The 21,171-nt window shown below is 45.9% G+C and overlaps 1 protein-coding gene across 2 annotated transcripts; it reads right to left on the reverse strand.

Annotated features, from left to right (window-relative positions):
• Positions 1–944: 944 nt before the first annotated feature.
• Positions 945–19,384, reverse strand: EIF4E2 (eukaryotic translation initiation factor 4E family member 2). Of its 2 annotated transcripts, XM_048314699.1 has the most exons (8): positions 19,301–19,384; positions 18,446–18,560; positions 17,193–17,327; positions 14,672–14,776; positions 11,653–11,805; positions 11,424–11,560; positions 3,931–4,009; positions 945–1,415 (listed from the first exon to the last, which is right to left on the reverse strand). In XM_048314699.1, exons 1-7 carry the CDS (start codon positions 19,318–19,320, stop codon positions 3,964–3,966), a joined length of 711 nt encoding a protein of 236 aa, XP_048170656.1. In that variant the 5' UTR covers positions 19,321–19,384; the 3' UTR covers positions 945–1,415; positions 3,931–3,963. The 2 variants fall into 2 exon arrangements, with proteins under 2 accessions (XP_048170656.1, XP_048170657.1); XM_048314700.1 differs by lacking the exon at positions 3,931–4,009.
• Between the last annotated feature and the right edge of the window lie 1,787 nt (positions 19,385–21,171).

Here is a 21,171-nt window from a genome sequence, read left to right on the forward strand (position 1 = left end):
TGGGGAGCACTTAGTCATTCCTGTCAGCGCAAGGAATGTTTCAAGAGACAGCCTAGAACTGACACCCTCAATGCAGAAAACAAGTCCTTCAGAAGACTGTTTTAAACTGTTTTCTCTGCCAGTCCTGGCTGCTTTCAATCTAGACTTCAATAGTAAGACAAGGAATTTCCAATTGGAGTCATGAGGCTGAAGGTCTCCCACGCCCCAAGGCTGGTAATTGTCCCAGACATGGGCTGCTGGTTCTGCAGTCACAAGCAAATTGGCCCAAGCAGCCCTTTCTGCTGGGGGCCTGCACAGAGCACGTGGGGCAGGAGATGTGCCCCATTGCTGGCCACAGCCTCCCCTCCTGGGCCCAAGGCAAAGGCTCCATTAAAAATGAAAGGCAATTGTGCGATTCCCCAAGGAAAAGGAGAAAAGGCTGGAGCTGTTAATGAGTACAATTAGTGTTGTAGTCAAGCAGAATCAGAGGAAATAATTAGCTCCTATTGTTTCCGTGGCATCCAAATTGCAGCCATGCTGGCTTTCCAGGCAACAACCCATCATCTGAGGCTCACCCTGGAGGACAGGGGGTCACTCCCAGCCCCTCTTCTGGTCGCAGCTGTCACGCAGCAATGAGCAGCAGGCTGGGCCATCGCCCTCTTCTGCTACACCCACTGGGGGCCCAGGGACTTGCAAACCCCAGTGCACACCAGAAGCAGGCTTGGCCCTGAATTCAGCCAGTGCTGCTGGCTCTCCACCGAGACAGAGAGTGAAGGCAACTGACACCAAACGTATCTTTGCCCTGGTTTAAGGGAAGCTCACATCCCTCTCCACAACAAATAGGGGTGGGTACAAGGCCCTGCTAACCTAGGAGTATGAAGACGAAGTAAAGACAAAGCAGGTAACCTAGAGAAATACCACCCCACCGAATTTCAGACAGAGCGAAAAAATAAAAGAGACTGAAAGAAACAAAGAGACCCAATAATTTATTGGCAGAACTGAAAAGGGGCATTTGAAAACCACAGGGCTGACTCTCAACTGGGATGCTCCTCCCAGCTGCAGAGAGATTTATAATACTGGTATCCCTCAGCAAAAGGCTCTGATGTTGAGGCAGAATCCCAGAGATCCTGCATGCCATGTAGAGAAAGAGAGGAAAGTGCTGCAAGATGCGGCCCCGAGGGCCCGCCGCTAATTGAAAGGCTGCCTCCCGCCCCACTGCTAAAAAAAAGTTTGTGTAAGACAAAATCGGCCTCTATTGTCACCGCTGCTGGAGGGCTTCAGGTGGATCCTTCCCCCAGGGAGGAGTGCGAGAGTGGCCCATGAGTCCCTTCAGAGGTCGGAGGGCACTCTCAGTGCTTTCAACACGGAGAGAGGAGCTTAGTGCCAACTCTTGTTCTCACAATGTGATTTTTGTGTTTCGAAAGCTTGAATTATCCCTGGAAAACAGAGGGAAGAAAAAAAGTGGTTAAAAATGTGCATTCCTTCAGATCACAGCACCTCCCCATTCCCCCCCACCACAGCTACCAGTGTTGCCATCCCAGTACGTCACTCAAAATCAACGCTCGTTAAACTTCCTCTGCAGATCTGCTTCCCAACTACAGACTTCTCACACAGGTCAGCTGTCACTCCAGAACACTTGGAACAGAGGGAGATCCTGGTTCATCCCCATTCAATAAGAAAAAAATTGTCATCTCCTGTGAGCAAAGCACATGATAGAGTGTGGAAACCTCCCTGGTGGATTCTGGTGTTTAAACAACTTGCAAGATCTCTTCTTTACTGAAAATTTATCTTGGGGATTCTGCTTGGAGCACAAATACACCATCAGACCAACCTCCCCCTGCCTCTGTCCCTTGTATTTAGTCATACTGTCAACAAGTTTAGCTCTCTGATCTCTCCTACCTTAAAAGAATATCTAATCTGAAAAGAATGCATCCCTCAAGTTTAAATAGAAGAGTTTCGTCAGCAGCTTCTACTCACGTGAGTACAGCCACAAGCCTCAGAGGCTATTGACCAAGGAAGGAGTGTTGGCCTACAATCTCCCTCAGTACAGTCTCATGGCACTGCAGCAATTGAAGATGGGGGAGGTTACAGAAATCTGTTACTGCTTACTGCCAGCCTGTGAGCACCAGCAACAGGCAAAGTGTATTTCCACATTAATAGAAAGGTGGTGTGTTGGAAACAAATGAGATTACAATTACTTTGAGAGGATAGGTTTGGCAGCTCCTCCTATAAACAGGGACAGGGCTGTAAGTTGCCCAAGCCAAAACACTTAGGGATGCCCCAAGACATACCACACCAAATGGTTGAAGAGCAAAGGCAGCAACTTCAGCAGCAACTTCAGCAGCAAGGTGCTGTGCAGGACTGTGAAATTCCACTCAAACCCTTGAGCTATCATTGTGTGCTGCCAGGAGCTGCATGGCAGCTGTACCAGCACAGACTGGAACACCTCCAGGAGGTGGGCTGGAGAAATGGAAGAGCAGAAGGAAGTAAAAACCACTTTTTAGAGAGTTTAAAAAGTTACTCTGCTATAGCATGACAGCAAAAACCATGCTGGCGGCCATCTGCAGAAGACTGGGGTTCACCTTTGCACTTGCCAGAAGAGTCGGATGGGCTGCCATTTGGGAATGTGATTCAGGATTCATTAACTGGACTCTGGTTAATTTGCAACAATGGTTTGGCTTTCTATCCCAGACTGGACTTCCACCTATGTCACCTGCCTCAGGAGGACAGCACACTTTGGTTGGCTCTTCCATGGACAGATTGCTACATTTTCCCTCCTTTTGCCTTCATTGGGGTGCCCCAGGCCCTCTGCTCATCCGTGCTCAGCACAGGCTACCCAATACAGCTGAGAGCTAAATGAACTCTGCCACTGTTTTCCTATGCCCTTGGCACATTTGCTGCCTTCAGAGCCTGGTATTTCATGAAGTGAGCTGGTTTCCTCCTCCGGAAGGACATGTGAATGTTATCTAACAATAACAACACTACCAAGTGCCTGTGTAATATTTTGTAAACACTGAGCCTCACAAAAAGCCAAACCTGTGAGGAGAGAGAGATATTATTTTCACCCATGACTTCAGAGCAAGGTATGAGAACACTGCTTGCCCAATGTTGTTGAGGGAGGTTTTGGGATCCCCAGCAGCTCCTCAGAGCTCAGCTGTGTTGGAGCAGCTACATTTCATCCCCAGTTATGAGAATTAGGCAATGTAAATGTGTCCCTCCAGTAGATTCCTCTGCTCTGGCACTCAGCAATGCAGCGATCCCACTTGGCAACAACCAACCCTACTCTCATGGCCAGGCCTCTTGCTGGCCCTTCTTAAGGGCCTGCTATCAGGGAAGTTGGCACTGGGGGAAAAACAGTCTGAGCTGTGAGGCTCCCAGCAGCCCTGGGCTCACCTTGGCTATCTTCTCTGCACATCTTGGCTGACACTACCAGCAGAAGCAGGTGGTTGTCTCATTAGCCACAACATTATTATTTCTACCTACAGCAGCTGCTGGGTGTCCTTCCTGAACAACATTTTACTGACCAACTAATTTATTCTGTTCCAGCCCACTGTTAAAGAGCTGTGTGTCAGGCCCCAGGTGCCTCTCTCAGTGTCCATCACCTGGATGTGCTTAGGATTTACCACTCCATACCTGATAACAGTCAACCCTAGGCAACACACCCAAGCTGCAGACATACCTCTCAGCCTCCTGGGACCAGGTCTGGGATACAAGTGCCTCATACAGAGGAAGGACACTTTAGCAAAGGAGCACACAGCACCTCAACAGAAAATGCTGGTGTCTGGTCAAAAAAAAATTTAAAAAATCATTTTGACCTTTGGAAAAGAACAAATAGCAGAATGGGCCCACCATCAGGCCCCTAAGGCAAGAGAACATGCCAGCGCCTGGGAAGAAGGTTGGAAGCTGAGAGGTATGCCATGAAGTCACATAGGAAGAAAGATGAGGCCCTACCCTGGGTGTGACAGAGGGAGGGGGAGCGTTCGATCAGCGGCCACTGCTGTTCACCAGGCCATGAAACTCCTCCCAGGCCCTGGCAAGCCAGAGGGAAAAAAAATGAAATAAAAAACAAAAAATAGCACTTCAGATCAAAGGCTTCTTAACTTTTAACGAGAGCAGAAACATTCAATGGCGTTTGAAAGGCACTTGTCTTCAGAGACCAAGGCAATATTCTCTGATCGCCCTAGTGGATAGAAGCATCCTTAAAATCCAGCCAAACATCTGACAGCACAAGGCAGCTTTAGCGTTCTGCACAGACATGAAGCGTTCCCACTGGCTGCTGGTGATAAAGCCACATTAATACCCAGAGACAGGTATGACCTTCCTAGTCACAAATGGAATATCCATTTCCTATTGCTCATAAAATAGCCCATGTTACGTCTTTCTGAAGGATTATCACATTCCTTGGCTGGTTAAACTCAGCCAGTTACTGGCCTCATGCTTTGCCACATACTGCATATGCAGGTAATCCCCCCAAAAAGAGTTTCTTTTAATGCCACACAGCTTAGTTCTTATAAAATTCTTCCAACAGGCAGCAGAATCCAATTGTTATTAGGAAGTCTCATTTCCTACTGTAAACCTGCATTGTTAATGATGACCCAGTAAAAACATCGCAGCTATTTGAAATGAAAATGTTCTTAGATAAGTCAGAGGGAGAAGCCTAACACTGCACTCCACTGCAACGTGGAGAACCTTACTGATGGATGAAGGCAGCAGACTGAAAAATTGCTGTTGGTTTTACGAAGGCAGCATTGTGAAAACCCTCTCAGGGAAAAGATGCTGAGGTTAATGTGAGCATGACTATTATCTTCTGGGATCAAAGTCATCAAAGAACCTCATAGTTCTCCATGCCCAGCAAAACAGTACTGGTGCCTACAGCACATGCCAAGCCATTTTCTGAAGCCACAGAGTCCCATGGAGCTGGAGGGACCTTAAAAGGAATCCAGGTCAATCATAAACTCAGACCACCCTCTAGATTTTTTTGCTGGTACTTCTCAGCTACCTCACATTTTGTTTTGTGCGTTGCTTCATCAGGCCACTGCAACACAACAGGAGAGTCCAGAAATGGAAACCCTGTGTTAGTCAGCACCTGTGCCAAAACCAGACCACCAACCTGGCTCTTACCTGAGCCTCAGAGTCAAGATCCCAAATAGCATTTGCAAAAGCAGCTCAGGTGTCACATGCTCTTTCCCAGCAAGTCATAGCCCAAATAAACACAGAGACCTTGGGGTTCAACAGCATCTCTCCAGAAGAAAGTTAGGGAGAAGAGAAACTCTCTATCTGAGGCCTCTTAGTTGTTGGTAAGCTTTGCACATCCCCAGACTTGTCAAAAAGTCTCCACCTTCGTGTCTTCCCTCCAGCCTCCCTTGTATTTCTAACACACTCCTATCACCCACAATCACATCTCTCTTTCTTCTCCCATAGTTTTCCCAAACTTGTAACTTCTCAGCAGAAGGAACACAAGGGCAGATTATTTGTCAACATAATCGATAATTTATTACCCATTTCAAACTAAGGAGTTCCTTGTTCCAACATCCCAATAACATCATGGACACAGTCCTTCATCTCTGTCCTCACAGACAGAGAGAAAAAGCTCTTCCAGCCAAGAATTTTTAATTCAAGACCCTCATATATATTATAGTACTAATGACTCCAACTATCTGCTGACTTGACTGAAAAAATCCACCAGGATGTGTCTGTCCTAATGTACCTAAACTATGCCAGGAGAGCAAGCTGCTCTCATTCCATACCGAACAAGGCTGCCAGTTAATTTCATCTGGCAGAATCTTTATGACCTGTGACACGCCAAAGGCACAGTGCCAGAGAGTCTAAGAGGTTATTTTTATGTATAGACATTTTTAGTACCTTATTGCCATACTGTCTGCACAGCGATCAGATACTTGGTGAATTGATCCCCAACATTTAGATTATTCCCATTGAACAGATGGGAAATGGAAACATTAGCAGGCTAAATATAGCCAGCCAGAGCTGTTCTTCCATACTCATTCCTGACCCACAACTGTTGAAACTTCCCATCTTCTTCCCCACTGCCCAGGGTCAGGACCCAGACAGGGCTCCCTTTAGCCCCAGCAAGTAAGTTGGAGCAAAAAAAATGAGAAAAGAAGCTGTTATCTCCCCAAAAAGAAACCCACCCCCCCCCCCCCAAAAAAAAAGAAGGGGAAAAAAAAAAAGAAGACTCCAGCAAAAAGAGGAAGGGCAGTCTTAGCTGCTTCAAGGGACTTTCCAAATCATCATTGTGCAAGTGGCACTAGCTGTTTTCTGCAAACATCCTCAATTAAGTCCTAGCAGTTTGCCTCCAGTATTTCTCTGTGCAATCCTGCTCCTTACCATCTCCTTCCCCAGCTAAGAAAGGATTCAGAGAGCTCAGAGTGAACTTATGGTACCTTACAAAGGGCACCAAAATCTGTCTCTTTTGCCAGCCCATGGGGAACCTGCCAGCACACTGACTACTCACTACACTCTGCAGGTGTCCAGAGCAGCACAGCCTCTTTCTGGGCGCCTCCCCTTGGATTTGTTCACATCCAGACAAGAATTTTGTGACTAACAGCTTGAAAAAAAAATCTAGGATGGCCTTCTAGCCTGAAATAATTCTTTCACCTATCTGGCAGTACTTGTAGCAAAGGCAATATAACACGACTTAATAAACACAACTAAACTGACCTTGAAAAAACCATGAAATAAATAGGTTATAGACACCTTTTTGGTAAGAGACAGGCCACCAAGATAAGGAAGCCTTTCACAAAGTCATGGACACTTCTGAATAAAGCATATTATGGTGCTGGAGAACCAATCAATGAATCCATCAATTCAAAGACCAGGTCCATGCAAGTGCTCTTAGACTTGCAGCAACCTGGAAACGACTGGAATTGGAGAATGGAGTGATAAATGAATTAAGCCAGTATTGCGGAGACTCAGGAGGACAGCTACCAGATCTGGAACATCACTGTTCTCCTTTAGATTTTATTCCTGCTCTCAGACTTGAATGGATCAGGGTGAAACAATGCAGCTCTATAGCTGGCAAGACCCAAGGCAACCTGCCTTCCTCTCACAAGCATCAATATGTGAGGGTCCCATCTGGAAACCCTCTCTCTGTAGGCAAGATTAACCCTGCCCACACCATTAAAGACACAGTCAAAGGCACAGGTGACACAAGTAGAACAGCAGCATTGAGGAATTCTCCTAAAATTTTGGAAATTAGCAAGCAAATGGAAACCAGTGCTGTAAAAAAACCACAATAGTTACAGAATTAGCTGAACTCTGCTGTGACAAGGGAGACCTCACAAACACTCTACCACCAGCTTTCTCACAAACACCAATCTTCTTGCCCAATACCCGCCACTTCCACAGGGATTTCTCTTCCTAATTCCTCACTTTTTTTGCCATTCCTGTTTTTGTCCTGAGAACCTCACCCCTGCAGTCTTCTTACAGTGCATTATTCCCTCCATAGGATATCCTCTTGTTTCCTACCTACAATATAGTCTGAGGCCATTTCCTCCAACTGCCTGCAGTGAAATGAACCCAGTGCCAGCTCTATTAAGATCAACTATTCTTCTCATTTACTCGAGCCATCCCATTAGTTATCAGTGGTGACTTTGAAAGGAAAGGATAGTTTTATACCCTGCTCAGCTCTCACTGCAGCAGGCACTCACGAATAAGCGAAGCTTTGTTTTCAGAAAAAGCAGCCTTGCTTTAAAGCTGACAAGACAATCCATAACGTCACACAGCAACCAAAACATTTCCACACCAGCCTGCTCAGTGGCAACCTGCTGATGGCCACTGCTCTGGTCTCTCCTGACACTGGAAACAGTGTTGCTGGATTTGCCTGGGATTCCTGGATGGTGTTGGGGTTGAGAGCTCTCAACAAAGATGGTCACTGACCACATAGTTATCAGTGCGGAAAAGAAAGGCTGATAAGCCCAGGCAGGGCAAAGGTGTATGCAAGGCAGCCAAAAACTTCATGCTGCAGGGCTCAGAAGTCAAACGTAAAAGCGATCACTTCCCCTTCACCCCTCTCCCAACTGCAGTTCACTCACTACAGATACCCGAATATTTTCAGTGGCTTCACTGACCCATGGCCAGGCTGTGGTTGGCAACATTATGCTTTCAAAAAAGCACAGTGCACCTCCTACGGCAGCAAAAGAGGCTCTTGGGGTTTTTTTTTTTGTTTAATTCCAAGCCACAGGAAGTACCACTGTCCATAAGCCACTGTCACTTCTGGACCATGTCACCTCCAAGGTTAACAACACTGATGAACTGAACCTATTAAGCAGTTCACTGCATCTGAAGGCACCTCTTTCAGTGCACCTCTGAGGGAACAAAGAGAAGCAATTTCTCTCCAGCTACTGAAATAAGGTAACCCACAAAATGTCGCATATGTTCTCTTCAGGTGCTCAGCACTGTAATGTCTAAGGTACTATAAATCCCCTGGAATTAAGCAGAGTCCAAGAGATTGTTCTAGTTCTCTTAGCAAGATTGGAAATTCATACAGACTGGGCTGACCCTTCTACTCGCTGGGATTTAGGCAGCTCGTCAATATCTCAAGCAAGAGAAAGGACAAACACAGGAAAATTGCAATGAAAGATCTGCTTATCTAGCTAAATGCACAAGCCCCACCACTGAGAGCAGGAAGGACAGAATGCAGAACAGCTCCTTGGAATTGCTGTGACGCAACAGGTACTTTTCAAATGCAGCTTGGCAGCACTACCACTTCCTGAAATAAAAGGGGCTGCAGTCTCACTGACAACTCATGAAAAATGGTGTCTAGAAATGATTTAATATGAAATGATCATCACAAAAGGAATATATAAAACCTGAAACATAGGGCTCAGGTTCCACAGTGAGAGGCATGCTAGCAATTTCTACAGAAGCATTCATTTACAGTGTGTCAAAAGCTAATCCAGGTCAATTCACTACCTAAAAGTCAAGGTTTTGAGAAACGCCTGTTCTTTTCTTGCTAAGCATGCTCCCTTCCCTGAAGCACAATCAATGCCAATCAAGCCCCGCACATGAGCAGAGCTCTAGTGGAGAGATGCAGCCCATACAAATGAAAAATGTCACGAGCCCCCCTCGAAAGGCAGCCCTGACAAAGCCTAGAGCACAGCTCTTCCATTAGAGCTTTTCATGAAACACAGCCAGAGTGTGAATATAGAGTGCTGGCTAGAAAGCCCTCCCGAGTCATAAATCACATGGTACATGTGCAGCATAAGTGGAGTTTATTCATGACGGACAGTATTTCAACAGGACTTGATAGATGGGCAAGGAAAAGGAGCCAGACTTTATGGAGGATAGAACTAGTTACACAAGAGCTTCTTCATTAGTGAGAGAACCTTAATGATATGAAGCTAAGCCAAGCAGAGTCAGAGTGAAAGCTGGGGCTGTCCTGCTCTCCTCTATCACAAAGCAGCCACCGTCACCTCTCTGCAGCTGCTGCCCCTTGCTGCCTGCCGGTACCAGGCAAGAGAGGCACAAGAAGTTGGTCTGTGCATGACTACACAGAAACTCCACCAACAGCAGTTCTGCTCTGAATTTACACCAGTGCCATTGGAAGGAGGTGCTGGAGAGCACTGCAATCAGACTGCTGCAGCTCAAGCGAGGCAATGGGAAAAAAAGGGGCTTTCATGATGCCCTACATGGCAGAAGGTTAATTGCTTAGACCTACCTGACTGGGACATCATCGAAGCAATTCCTGACTAACCCTTCTACCCACAGAAGAATGAGCAGGAGACAAGCCAGGCAGCCTCTATTTAAGAATTGCTCCCAGCTGTAATCTGAGCTACTAAACTTGATACCTCCAACACCTGTTATTCTCAGACAAGCTCATTTTGCACCACATGTCAGCAGCAGAAAATGAAATTTGGATGCTATGCAGGAAGAGAGGGCAGCAAGCACAGCATGTTACACTGGTGTAGGGAAATGATGCCACACTACTGGATGCACCATCACTCAAGGCCTTACACCTGCCAGAACAAGCACAAACATTGCTATAGCAGCATTCTCTATGCTAGGAAGTGCTGGTGGCGATAGCTCACAAGGGAAAGGCCATATCATTCCCATTTTACACTTGCTATATGAACCACCACCACAGCTTAGGATAGCTGGCTCCATACACGGCTTTTCCTACAGAGCCTGAGAGAAGTCAAACACCTCCCTGCTCTCACCACAAAGCCGCATCACCAAAGTCCGCAGTCTGCTGCTGCTGAACAGGAGTAAAATACTCTGCTGTGTGTCCACATGAGCACTTTGCTGTTTCCCAACATGGACAGAGAGTCCCTAGTGCCCTCTCCTGGCAAAAAGTGCATGAGAAACACCACTGGCAAAATCATGGAAAAAATCATCTCCTTCCCTTCTCTTTCCCACTCACACAGGAGGGAGGGCCACATGGAACACTAGATGCCTACAGGCAGTTTCAGCGAGATCTCTGTATAAATACTAGTGACCCACACTCAAAATTGAAAGCTAGCTGTCTGCTAGAACCAGGATTGATCCCATCAAACTGTCTGACAGCAGACTGATGACAGGGTGATTACTTGGAAAGAACAAGCCAGCATGATAAGTCATGAAAGATATTTGCACCCTCATTACAGGCAAGATTAGAAAGCTCTCTGCCCCATTAGTGTCTTATTCATTTGTTTCACTTCTTTTTCTGTGTGCACCTTTTCAAGTATTAATTTAACCAATATGACCTAATCAGTGTATTGGTTTATAATACACTTAAGAAAAAAATAAAAACAACATATTACTCACCTCTAACTAATACCTATATGTGCAAATTTTTGTCACTTTGTGGGAAATAAAAGTCACCCTGAATGGCCTGATACGGTAAGCTATAATACATTTATTTAAAAATACAGCTGTCCTCTCTGTGTACCATGATCTTCTAGTCTTGTTAAAGAGCCTCTGTCACCAGGGCCTGGAAGACTTAATATACGACGTTTATTATGATTAGAAATCATTTGTACAGCACTGTAAATTCACACAGCACTTTCCCAAGACCATTTATAAGTCTAATGGCACTATAAATCCCCGTTAGCTTCCGCACTTTACTCCCCAGAATCTCTGTTTATTCAAATGATTCTTCCCCCTCCGCCCCCTACTGCAATCTTCTCTTTGAATACATCAAGTCACAGTCCCACCCTGGGCTGCCCATAGCCTGAGTGACTGGCTGGGTAGATTGTTAAAATAACTCTGGATCACACACTTAAAAAGAAAAAGGTTTTGCTCATAGAACCAAACACCCCTAACAACAGCACGACAACAACAAAGGAATTTGGCTTTCGAAGCGCGCTGGCAACAACTGCTGCTGTTTGCACTTCAGTTTGCAGGAACAGCCCTAACGCACACGAGCACTTCTGCCAACGCCTGCGCCGTGCACTGAGCTGCTCGAGCACACATGCAACCTGCAGCACCCCCCTGGCCAGCACACGTACTTGATGCTATCCGTGTGGGTTTTATATTCCATGATGGTGTTGGGAGGTAGGTTGAGCACTCTTCGTAACGTGTCGCGTATCCGGGCTGTCGTGGCCTGGTCGCTGGCTGTCTTGTTCCATATGGAGATGATGTCCTCCTGCACAATAGCACGGGAGGAAGGGGTGAGCACGGGGCACTTTTTGCAGCCCTGCCACACGGCAGCACGTGCTAGTTCTCACAAGCACTCACCTGGAATCGGACAGAGACGACGGCCCCACAGATTTCTTCCCCCACCATGAACTGCTCTCCCAACATGGCCAGAATAAGATTCTCCCAGCACCGTGATGCTAAGCCCTTCCGCAGACGGATAATCCATTTACCACCATTTTTGTTGGCATCATCCTAGGAAGAGGGGAAATAAATTGATTTGTTTTCTCCTAGCTATTTTTCTGCTACCCACAAGACAGCAGAGCCACAAACAGGAGCAGATATTGATTGGGTGGGGCAAGGGAGGTATTTTCAAGCAAAAGCACTTTATTTCACTTCTCCTCCATACAAGCAGAGACAGAGGAAAACCACTAACTTTGAATACAAAGTACTTGAAACAATGGCCCTCGGCCTTCCAGACAAAGTTCTATGCTCTGAAGACTTGAGTTGTAGTGTTTTGATCCCACTAGCAAAGACTAACACCAGCCTACCAATCTGCACAAACAGACCCAGAAGCAAGGACTTTAAAACTATTCCTAAACTTGAGACTCATTCACCATTTGTCTAATCCACTGTATATGTAGTTCTGCTTGTAAAACAAGATCCCTGTAAAACAGGAGAACCCCCTCATCACAGAGCATGGAAGGCCAGGAAAGAGTTTGCAAAGTGGTATTTTAAAAGCAAGCAAAAAATTGATAAACATTGTCCTTCCACATTTCCAGGAATGGGCTCACAAGCTGTGTTAACACAGAAAGGACGACCCTGTTCTCTGAGAACTACTGACATTTATCACACATCATACAGCTGAATGTTTGCTCCAGACTGTGGTGACCCAAGGAAATAACCAAAATGAGGGGAGAGAATAAAAGAAAAAATTTATGCTAAGCACCCAGTCTGTCACCTCAGTATTGTGATTCTGTATCTTGAAGCTGACAAAAAGCTGGAAACTGCTACAGCCTCCCTTGCTCCCCAGAACACACAGCTATGTCAAAGAGCAGCTTCTCCTCTGTGCAGAACACTGTGGCACTCTCTGGTACAACACTGTAGCTGGGAAATCTTACAAGGTGAGAGGGGAACAAATTTCCATCCAAAGCTGAAGACAGAGAGGTAGGAACAAGTCAAAGAGGTGGCAGTTAGGAAGGGTAAGGGAAGACAGGTCTAGGACAGAAACAGAGAACAAAGGATGACTCAGAGGAGACTGCACAAAACAGGACATCCCTCCCCAAATCCCCAGCAATCCCCTCTGTCAAGCTGGGACACACCTTAAAGATGCCAGGCAAGGCAGCCCAAGCCTTCTTAATGAAATAAAGTTAATTTTATTTTAGCCTTAAAGCTTCTCTAGGGGTCAGATAAAACTAAACATTTGTGTGCTTTCTCAGAGACAGCAAGTGCTAAAGAAGCAATCCTGAGGAAGCATGGAAATGTCAGCATAACAGCAGCATTCACCTGACTCTTACTTTTCAGGTATGTGCTGGACCGAAAGGGGAAGGCGTCAGCTCCAGACAAACCTCAAAGCATGACAGGAGCCATCCAAATCAACACAAGTTCTAGGAATGTGGCAGACTCCTGTGAGAAGCAAACTACTTTCTGTTAAGCGTCCTTGTTTTCCAAGTTGTGAACATCACAGCCTTTAGACTGGGAGTTGGGTTACTCTTCAAAGTTTCCACAATGACTAACGGGCATCAGAAGAGACAGTGATATTGCTAAAAATATCTCAAAGGTGGCTTAAGCAGGTTCAAGGCTACAGAGAGAGCAGTGATTGGGAGGCAGATGCTGTATCATGTGCTTTATGGTTGTTGTTAGTTTTCTTTCAGGTTAAACAAGATTCAGTTCAGTCAAACAAGATTCAGTTCAGTCAAGCATTTGATTTTCCTTTACCAGAATAATAATGATCTGCACCCCAGTAAATCACCAGGGAATATTATGCTTAGTGCTTCTGACTTTACCAGAAAAGGCACAGATGGATGCAGAAAAAGATCAGAGCTACACACAGGCACGTATGTGCCTACCAGAATGACAGTAACTAAGGACTGGTTTGGAAGAAACATAAACAAAGCCCTACAAAGCACGCAGCAGTGAAAGGCCAGAAGTGAGATCTCAGGTCCTCTTCTAGAAATATAAGAAGGAAGTAGGGCCAGAAGTAAAAATACCAAAGAATCTCTCCACTCCCACCTTAAAATGGCTACCAGGAAATGCTCTATACAAATTCTGGTATCATTAACTTGGGGACTCTGGTCTGAGGAATTTGCTCACCAGGAGTCCAAAGAGGGTTAAACGTTTTATATAAATTGTATTTGCAGTAACTGGCTATAAAACACCTTGCTTAAAATAATTGCCAACAAGGGTCACATATAAATTTCTCAGGACCAAGCAGTATAATTAGGTACTTCAGAGAAACACATAAAATCCTCATATTGTGAATGCTATTGGTCATTGCTGGAAGCAGGCCAGGAACTGGAAGAATGATTAGCTGGGCAAAGATTTTTTTCAATGTTTTAAACAGATTTGGATAGAAATAGAAGCAAACTATAGCCTTGGAACAAAAAAAAAAAAAAAAAAAAGCAAATAAAAGGCTAAGTTGTTTTTCCATTTCCAGCTCTGTGTGTAGGCTTCTAACCATATGCCATTTGCACCTCTGCCTTCCTCGACTGAAAAAGGAGTGTTGGTTTTTATAAGCTTTGTTGAATTCCACTTGGAGAGGTCCAGTCCTTCCAGAGGAAAGCCTGGCACTGCTGTCACTGGAGGCAGCTGTAAGAGGCAAGTGCCTATACTGGGAGGCACAGAGCTTAGCTGGGGTATCCCTCCATTGGCAATGGCAGTTCAGAAACCTTTGGGGAGGTGCAGCCAGCAACTTTCCCATCTTCCCTCTCTGGCAGCATGACTGTTAGGTTACATGGGCCAGAATTCTGAGGACAAGTTTACAGGAAACCCAGACGAAAGCTTTTCACCCAAGAAAATCCAATGGAGTGCCATTTAATGACAAGAGTCCCTCCACTGTAGAAGGTTCCCCCCCAAAATATTGTGGGAAAATATCAAGGCAGAAATAAGAGCTCCAACTCACCTCCCACATTGGTTTGATGCCCTCTTTGAAAAGATGGAAGTCACTGTGGCCTGTCAGGTCCCCAGGACGTACCATGTGACTGTAAAACCGCCAGAACTGTTCCACCTGCAACAACACGAACCACATGGTGAGGCTGCTCAAACTGTTCACAGTCAAGACTTCTACAGAAACAGGTTTCCATTTTTACACCAGCTCTCCAGAGCCACCTTCCCCTCTTCTGTTCTACTCTCTTGTCACCAGGGTGTTAATTAGGCAACATAAAAGGCAGCAGTAGTGTCAGAGCTTGCGTGCCTGTTTCTGACTGGCTCCATTACCAGGTGACCACTTGAAACATTCAATAGGGGCCTCGAATGTCACTCAGTGTTTGTCTGAAGAAATCTGTGCTAAGGTAACAGCTGCTCTGGAGAACAGTTCCAAACATATCTTATAAATCCTACTGCCCAAACTTTCAATCATTGGGTATGTCCAATGATTATGATATAAAAGCAAATGCATCAGCTACAGCCAAGCCTCTCTGCCCTGAATAACCACTGCTCTCTGTGACCATGGAAACTGCAGAAGCCTCCAAATTAGACATTTTTTGTATTTAATTTTAGTGTACGCAGATTTTAAGACAACATGTACATTCTGATGCTAGTTTAAGATTGGGAGGCACTATTCAGAGTTTTTTTAAAAATATATCTTATTTCCTTTTACAGTCTGCCATGATACACTTGGACAACTTCACTTTGACCAGTTCCACTCTGGCACCCCTGTGTATGCTTGAGATAATCTGACTGTAAGGCATGGGACTTATCTTTTATAGTTCTTAAAAATAGCATATTTATCCTTTGACAATCTCTAGGTAAGAAAGGATTTGAGAGAGGATGGATCTTTAAAACAAAACAAGGCAGTGGAAGGGATTATACTAATTTCCATATTTTAAGAAGACTCTACTCAGTAAGATAATAGCTATTAAGCAGACCAGCAGCGCAGCTGAAGGGGTCAGACATCACCCCAAGTACTTTATCAGAGACCTTAATGACTTGGTCAGCAGTTGGAATTCCGCTCCAATCTGTGACCTCTGCCATCCCAGCCGGAATTTGCTTTTATAGTCAATAAAATTATGAACCAAGACTGAGGAGGGGTCAGAAGCAATCTATTTTTGTCAGGCACGACGGAACATCCGTAGGGAAATCACACTCCCACAGTGAAGGAACGTGCCCTCTAGTGGCTCACATTTCACAGCTTTTAGAGCTTTCCATTGAAAAGCCAAGAATAAATCTGAACCCAGACTTAGCCCAGACAATTCCTTCTGAAGTTTGCCCTTTAATTTCCTTAAATAGAATTTGGACCCAAACACATCATCAGATATGTTGACCAGTCTCTCTCCATCCTAACAGAACTGCTGCACTTCCAGCCTATAATGGCCCCCATAAATTCTCTGTAGCAAAGAGCAGACAACAGAATATTCAACATGATGCTTTTCCTCTAAGAAGCTAAAAATCAATGTTAAGCCTATACTTATTTATCAGATTGAAAAGTTATCGCCAGATCATCGAAGTGGCAGCCACGTTTTTCATCTGAACTGAAAGTACTTGCTCACACGGGGTAATAGGAGCAGTAACTACCCACAACAACAGGCTCTTCTCCCCACCCTTATCCTGTGTGCATGCACTAACACAACCCAGCTGCTTGGACAGGCACATTTTTATGCAGTCTCCAGAAGGAATAAAGGGGTATTTTTATAAATCCTCATATTACAGAGGACATATACTGGTGGGCAAAATGAACATTTGTAAGAGACCCTAAAAGAACTGGGCAAATACCAGATTGAAAAGAAAAAGGAAGAAAACAGCCAACAGACTTCCTGGGCTTTAGAACAGTAATCTTGGGCTTGTGTATCTTGGGCTCTTGAGGGAGGTTTTACTCTGCCAGCACCATGGAAAAACCCAACACCACCTTTCCAGGACACGCTCAAGTTTATTCCAGGAACAAGCAACCACAGAGTGGAAGGGGAAAGGAAGAGCAATTTGCATTTTAATGAACTTGATTGCAACACCAAACTGCACGTTATCCATCACTTCCAGACAGACAGCAGGCCACCAGGTGCTGGCAAATACAGCATGCCAGATGCTTATTCCAAACACAGTCTTTGTGGTGGGAATGTGGGTGGAGGGAAGTGGGGGGGGGAGGGAACCTTACAGAAAAGGAACAGAAAACCTGTTCCTTTCTTCTCTTGCTGACCTGTCCAGTTCTGCTCCAGCCATAACTGAACTACACGGCTGCTCTTCTTTTTTTCTATTATTATTCCAGCAACCACCATGCACAGAGGTCCAGCATAGGGCAGAGGAAAAGTGCTAAAGACACATCTCCTGCTATAAGTAATTCAAGAGCTCATTTGCCTTGGCAAACCACTCACTGCCCTCTGCTCCTGCCACCACAAGCACAGCCTGTGTGTGCACAGAGCCAGCACAGAGGGACTGAGCCACAAGGACCACGCTGTGCCCAAGTGACACAGGGACAGCAGGGGGGTACTCACGGAGGCAAAGGTGCCAATCTGTTTGATGTTCTGTTCATAACTCTGGGAGCTGGTGGGCCGCCCGGGGGTCCGTCGGGAGTACCAGAAGGTGTAGTTATACTGTAAGGGGTGCTCAGCTGGCCCCGGGACCACAGCCTGCAGAAAAGAAAAGCTTGTTTACCCCTTGCATGCTCCTCTAAAAAGGAGAACGGTAAAAATTATATTTACAGCATATAAAAGCAACCATTCAAGCCATCAGAGGCATCATTACTGAATTTTTTTTAGTCCATAACTGTGCCTCAAAGGAAAACAAACAGATAAACTAAAAAGGGCAGTGTGAGACCCTTAACTTTTTCAAATTAAGGAAGAAAAAAAAGACACTCTCCTCCTCTGGGAAGGATAAACTCCACTTATAATGAGCCATGATTCAAAAGCAATTAAAACTCTTTGGTGACACCAACTGCCTTAAGCAACCAACACCCCAGTGCTCTGGAAGGATTAATCTTAGAACTTGTTATGTCAGCTCTGGCAGAAGCCATTACCAGCAGTGAGCAGCGATCACTTTTTAATTTCCAAAACACTGATTTCTGATTAAAAAGACTTCTAATGAGCACAAAAGAGGCTAATGAGAGCTCATTAGCCAGGAGTCAAAACTTACAGAGAAAACCCCAATCACAGCCCTTATCTTGTAGTACTTGATGCTGTTACAGGAGTTACCAGGGCTTACATCTCTACTTTCCTCTTGATTATGGCAAGTTTACAAGGGTTGTATTACTTCAGACACAGCACACAGTTTTCCTAAACATAAGATTAAAAAAAACCCAGTAGAGATAGATGCCTTATGCCTTCTTGACCAGGCTACACTACACACAGGGACACATCTTGAAAGTTATTTCAACAGTGGCACAAACACTGCCTGCTAAACCACCTTCAAACCACTACTGCCCTGTCAGACAGGAGTCCTTTCCCCATGCCCTCTTCCACATTTGTTTTTGGAGAAAAATGAAGCTTTATTTCTCATTTCCATTCCAAAGCCTGGCACGGTAGTAGCTATGTTAGTGAGGGCAGCATTCACCCCTCAGATTAGAGGCCTCCAAAGCTTACAACAAACTATTGAAATCGAACATAGTCCCTCTGTCTTCACTGCAGCAGTAACAATGCACTGAGACCACAGCCCTCCCAAGACATACTTTCCTTATCCCTGAACTGAGGACTGACTCCCTAGCACTGCCACACCATGCCCTGGCAGTGGACTGCAGATGCCAGCACCATACCTTCCTCTTCGTAGTACTCTGTGGTTTCTCACGATCATTCTTTTCCTTCTCACTGTCTTTCTGTGTGTTATTTTCCTCATTCTGGTCATGGTCTCCACTATCATCATCTTTCAATCTGGTAAAGAAAAACAACAAAGAGAGCCATCACACAGCTGAGAAGGTTCATACCAAGCCCAGGTAGTCTCTGCTCCAAAGCTCCTCCACGGTACAGGAGCCACCAGAGTCTGGAAATCTACACCTGACAACCCACACAGTAAAAACTGCTTCTACTTTCATACCCATCACAGGCATCTTGGGCACACGCTTTTAAGCCGAAGTGAACCATGAAACAGCTTTTTGGAACAAACTCAAGTAGTTTGTGCTAGATACTGATCTGCCACAGGAAACCCCAGCTACTTGTTAGGGTTCCCTGCTATTCAGGAGGCCGACGTGAAGACCTGCCACTGTAACTCTTCTGACGCCCTCCCACCCTGCTCCCCACGCCCCCCAGCACAGCAGGGGCAGCGCCTCGGGCGAGCAGACACCGCGCCAGCACCCAGCACCCCACAGGTCTCTCTCCGCCCGCCCCATTCCCTGCGAAGGGCCGGAAAAAACGAGAGACAAGCGGGGCCACGAGGCGGCCCGCGACTCCCCGGTGCGGGACTGCCGCCGGCCCATCGCCCACACCCCTGGGTCCCACGTCCCCTCGGGGCCGGGCCGGGCCCCGGCTGCAGGGACGGGGCTGTGCGTAGCCCCGTGACTCATCGCGTCTCGCCCGCCCGGCGCCAGGGCAGCGGCGGGAGGGGCCAGTTGGGCTCGGGGCCGTGCAGGCCCCGCACCGGAGGTCGGCCGGGGGGGCTCGGGGGTGACACTCACGCGTCGAATTTGTTGTTCATCGTCGCTCGCTGCCGCCGCCACCCCCGTTCGCCTCAGCGATTTCCGCCCTGCTGGGTCCGCCCGCGAAACCCTTCCGCCGCTTCCGGCGGTGTGGCCATAACGTCCCGCGTTTCCCCCCGGAGCCGTAACATGGCGCACGGCGGGCGGGGAGGGGCGCGGCCCTGAGGGCACGGCCCGGAGGGCACGGCCGGCATCCTGGGTGTGGCGTGCCTGGCGCCGGGGACCGAGCCAGAGAGTTACAAATTATTCATACAATTAATTTGCTCCGGTAGATACAGTTTGAGGACTCAGACAGTTACTCTTCAAAGGGTTTGCCCACCTTGCCTTCTGTGGCGACAGGGAGCCCCAGCTCGACGCGCTCCCCATCGCTCTTTCCTTCGTGTACAGTAAGGGATGGCACAGAAAACGGGAAAAATGTCCCAGTAAAGAGCCTGCAAGCTCCAGAATGAACACTTCATAGAGGATAAGGGTGATCGTCCCCCTTCAGCATCTCCTTGCACTTCATGAATCTGTTCCCAGGTTACTCCATGAGCACAGAATCTTTTCATAGAGCTTTCAAATCTCTGACCAATAATTTCTGCTCTCTGTCAGAGTTAATAAATGGATTTCTGAGTGCCATAGTTTCTCTTTCTCCATCAATTTGTGATGTGGAAAGAGTGCCTTTGTAATCCAGGTACTCATGCTAAGCAAGCAAAGCGAAAAACAAATCACACAATATTATAACTCTGTAACTCAGTCTACTTAAAACTTACTTATGCTAAACAACTAATATCTCTCAGCAGTCTGTTGATTAGGAACATGAAAAAATGGTATTCAGCATATGTAAGGCACTACATGTCCTGTACTGTGTGAGTGTATTCATCCTTGCAAAGCACAGTAATGTAATGCTGCTATTCCTACCTTACTATTTGAAAGCAAAGGCAATGGGTGTCTCAGCAATACCCCTGAAATCCCAGAAGTATGGCAGAACAGGGAAAAGGGCCCTCCCAAGTCGTAGGCTAAATATCCTTACCACTGGTCCTCCCATCCTTATGGGCTCAAACCTGTGTTCATAACCTTAGAAGACTCAGAAAATTATTTAGAAACACATAGTAGCAGAAATAGTTCAAAAACTCATAAAGAATTTCCTGGTTGGTAACAAAAGGGATCCCCAAATGGGATCTGCATGCTCTGAAGACCAGCAGTTTACCAAAGTATTTCAGAAAGAATGTGTTACACAAGTCACTACAGAGACCTGTTCATACAAAGGTCCTTTTCACAGAATCAAAACCTAATGACTTAAATTGCCAAGATACCAATCACTCTCTTGAAATTGCCCAATGCAAGCGGCAAGTAATTATTATGGGGTGAGAAACAGGGCCACACTCTGCTATCTCCAACTTAATAGCATATTTAGAAATTATTAGGCACCGTAAAGATTGATTTTAGTGCACCAGAGGATGCAGTAATTACAGTTATCAAACTTAAAAAAGAAAGAACACCACTAAACCCCACTGAAGGCTTCACACTGATCAAAACCCCTGACTTGGATTTTGATTTTCTCAAAGACATCTTCCCCCAAGCCACATAGGTCTTAATCTACTGGCAAGACTACCTACATCAGGATGGATATGGATTTAGAGTATTCTGTTGATACAATAAATTGCATATATATACAGGCAGTGTTTTTCTGAAATTTCTGTGGGTTTTGTATTTAGCTTGTACCAGTTTAAGAGAAGTCAAAGGTCGTTACACTGGTACCTTTATACACGGATCTAACTCTTGAAATCCCGTATGGAAAAATGGTAAAAGTAACATCTCTGCAACAGGAGAGGGAAACTGAGTACAGATTTATTCATATTATAGCCTGT

The sequence above is a fragment of the Corvus hawaiiensis genome, chromosome 10 (assembly GCF_020740725.1).
Source record: "Corvus hawaiiensis isolate bCorHaw1 chromosome 10, bCorHaw1.pri.cur, whole genome shotgun sequence".
NCBI classification, from domain to species: Eukaryota; Metazoa; Chordata; class Aves; order Passeriformes; family Corvidae; genus Corvus; species Corvus hawaiiensis.

What these genes read in the sequence shown, in the direction of transcription:
- EIF4E2 (XM_048314699.1), bottom strand. Translation starts at nt 19,320, where the DNA reads ATGAACAACAAATTCGACGC. An exon ending in ATGAACAACAAATTCGACGC is followed by an intron (nt 18,561 to 19,300) that starts GTGAGTGTCACC and finishes TTTCTTTACCAG; the next exon opens with ATTGAAAGATGATGATAGTG. An exon ending in AGAGTACTACGAAGAGGAAG is followed by an intron (nt 17,328 to 18,445) that starts GTATGGTGCTGG and finishes TCTTTTCTGCAG; the next exon opens with GCTGTGGTCCCGGGGCCAGC.